Source organism: Harpegnathos saltator, unplaced genomic scaffold (assembly GCF_003227715.2).
Source record: "Harpegnathos saltator strain DR-91 unplaced genomic scaffold, Hsal_v8.6 scaffold125, whole genome shotgun sequence".
Lineage (NCBI taxonomy): Eukaryota > Metazoa > Arthropoda > Insecta > Hymenoptera > Formicidae > Harpegnathos > Harpegnathos saltator.
The window spans coordinates 172,088-173,850 of NW_020229901.1; the positions used below are offsets into that span (position 1 = coordinate 172,088).

The window sequence follows — 1,763 nt, forward strand, 5'->3', positions numbered from 1 at the left end:
TCGCTTAGCCACTCTGCTGGATATTTCCACGTAAACACGTCGAGTGCCGCCCCGCGGCTCTAGCAGCCGCGAACGCTGCAATCTCTGTGTACATATATACTTTTTCTATTTATATTCTATTTTGTATATTCTATTTTTACTTCCGTATATCTTTTTTTTTTCAGAGTAGTAGGTTGTATAAGTGAAGGACAAGAATCGCGATGGATAAATTACACATGTTTTCCTTTTTTAAAAGAGTGATTATGTGAAAGTTATGCATTGACGACTTCTCTCTCTCTCTCTCTCTTTCTCTCTCTCTCTCTCTCTCTCTCTCTCTCTCTCTCTCTCTCTCTCTCTCTCTGTGTGTGTGTGTGTGTGTGTGTGTGTGTGTGTGTGTGTGTGTGTGTGCGCGCGCGTGTGCGTGTGTGTGTGCGCGCGCGTGTGCATGTGTGTGTGCGTGTGTGTGTGTGTGTGTGGTGCGCGCGTGTGTGCGCGCGTGTGTGCGTGTGTGCGTGTGTGTGTGCGTGCGTGCGTGTGTCTATGATATAACAAGTACAAACATGGGTGACGAATATGGTAATATAAATATGTAGGTTCAGGAATGAATGATTTCATTATATTAAAAAGAAAAGGTGTTAAAAGATGATGAAAGAATAAAAGCGCGTGCTCTCGAGGCCTGATGCGAAAAGTTTGTCATCTTTCTATTGAATTCTTGTAAAAAGTTTGAATTCTAAAAGGAAATTAAATCCTGTTTATTAGATGCCTGAAAATAATATCGAGTCGATGTTATCTGTATTTATTCGTAAAAATTGATCCTTCGAGATTGGAGAGAATTTCTATTTCACATGGAGTTGAGAATTTGGCACGATGAAAAAATCTTTGTGCATCGAACTAATTAGCTTTGGCGATCACGTCTGAATATGCGCGCGAAAACGATGATAATTTTTCTCGATAAAATTTCGCTAATCGCATTTCGGGATGGAACGTACCGTCACGTTTCATGTTGACCTGAAGACACTTGGTGAAGCGGCAGGCTTGGCACTGGTTGCGTCGCGACACGTCCACGATACAGCGGCCATTCTCCTTGCACACGTAGTCAAGATTTCTGCATACAATACACGCAATAAACAATCCTTTGGATATCCGAGCGTTCCTTCGAGCAATTCCGCGTATTACTGCGTATTTCTCAATCACTCCTCACGATTACAAGCGTCTGCGAGTGAACCTCGTGACATTTGTAACATTACATCGTAGAAGGACAATATTTCGGGAGAAAAGTCTTACTTGGCCGTTACGGCCGTTGAATTAGACCTGGAGTTAATTACCTCGCGTACCTGCGGATTGACCGCTTGAAGAAGCCACGACATCCGTCACAGCTCGGCACCCCGTAATGTTTTCCCGAAGCCTTGTCCCCGCAAACCTTGCAGAGTGTCTCTCCGCGGTTGTTCTCCTCCATTTCGGCGAAACTGTATGAGCACGGAGAAATCCGACTTTGTGGAAGGTATAAATTTCTCATGTTACATACCCATTAAATTGGCGACGCGCGATACGCGTGTACAATATTCCGTATTAACGAAATATCGATCAAGTGGGGGGGGGGGGAACGTCGGGATACACCCTTCAAGGCTTGATAAAATCTAAAGAATGACAAAGACAGACTCGAATTGTGTATTCCAAAAAATGTTATGTTTCATGGCCAGGATACTCCTGGGCGTTGGTCGAATGAAAATTTGGTTAATAAAAATAATGAAATTTAACAGCAAAATTAACACAATAATTGTCTC

At 43.0% G+C, this 1,763-nt stretch overlaps 1 protein-coding gene across 1 annotated transcript in view; it reads right to left on the reverse strand.

The window, feature by feature from the left end:
- Positions 1 to 1,443, reverse strand: part of LOC105189113 (nuclear receptor subfamily 2 group F member 6) — an 8,165-nt gene extending 6,722 nt beyond the window's left edge. The window contains exons 1-2 of the mRNA XM_019844085.2: positions 1,314 to 1,443; positions 969 to 1,084 (exon numbers count right to left, since the gene is read on the reverse strand). Coding sequence (XP_019699644.1) covers positions 969 to 1,084; positions 1,314 to 1,435 — 238 coding nt within the window. The 5' untranslated portion in view covers positions 1,436 to 1,443. The remainder of the gene's footprint in view (positions 1 to 968; positions 1,085 to 1,313) is intronic.
- Between the last annotated feature and the right edge of the window lie 320 nt (positions 1,444 to 1,763).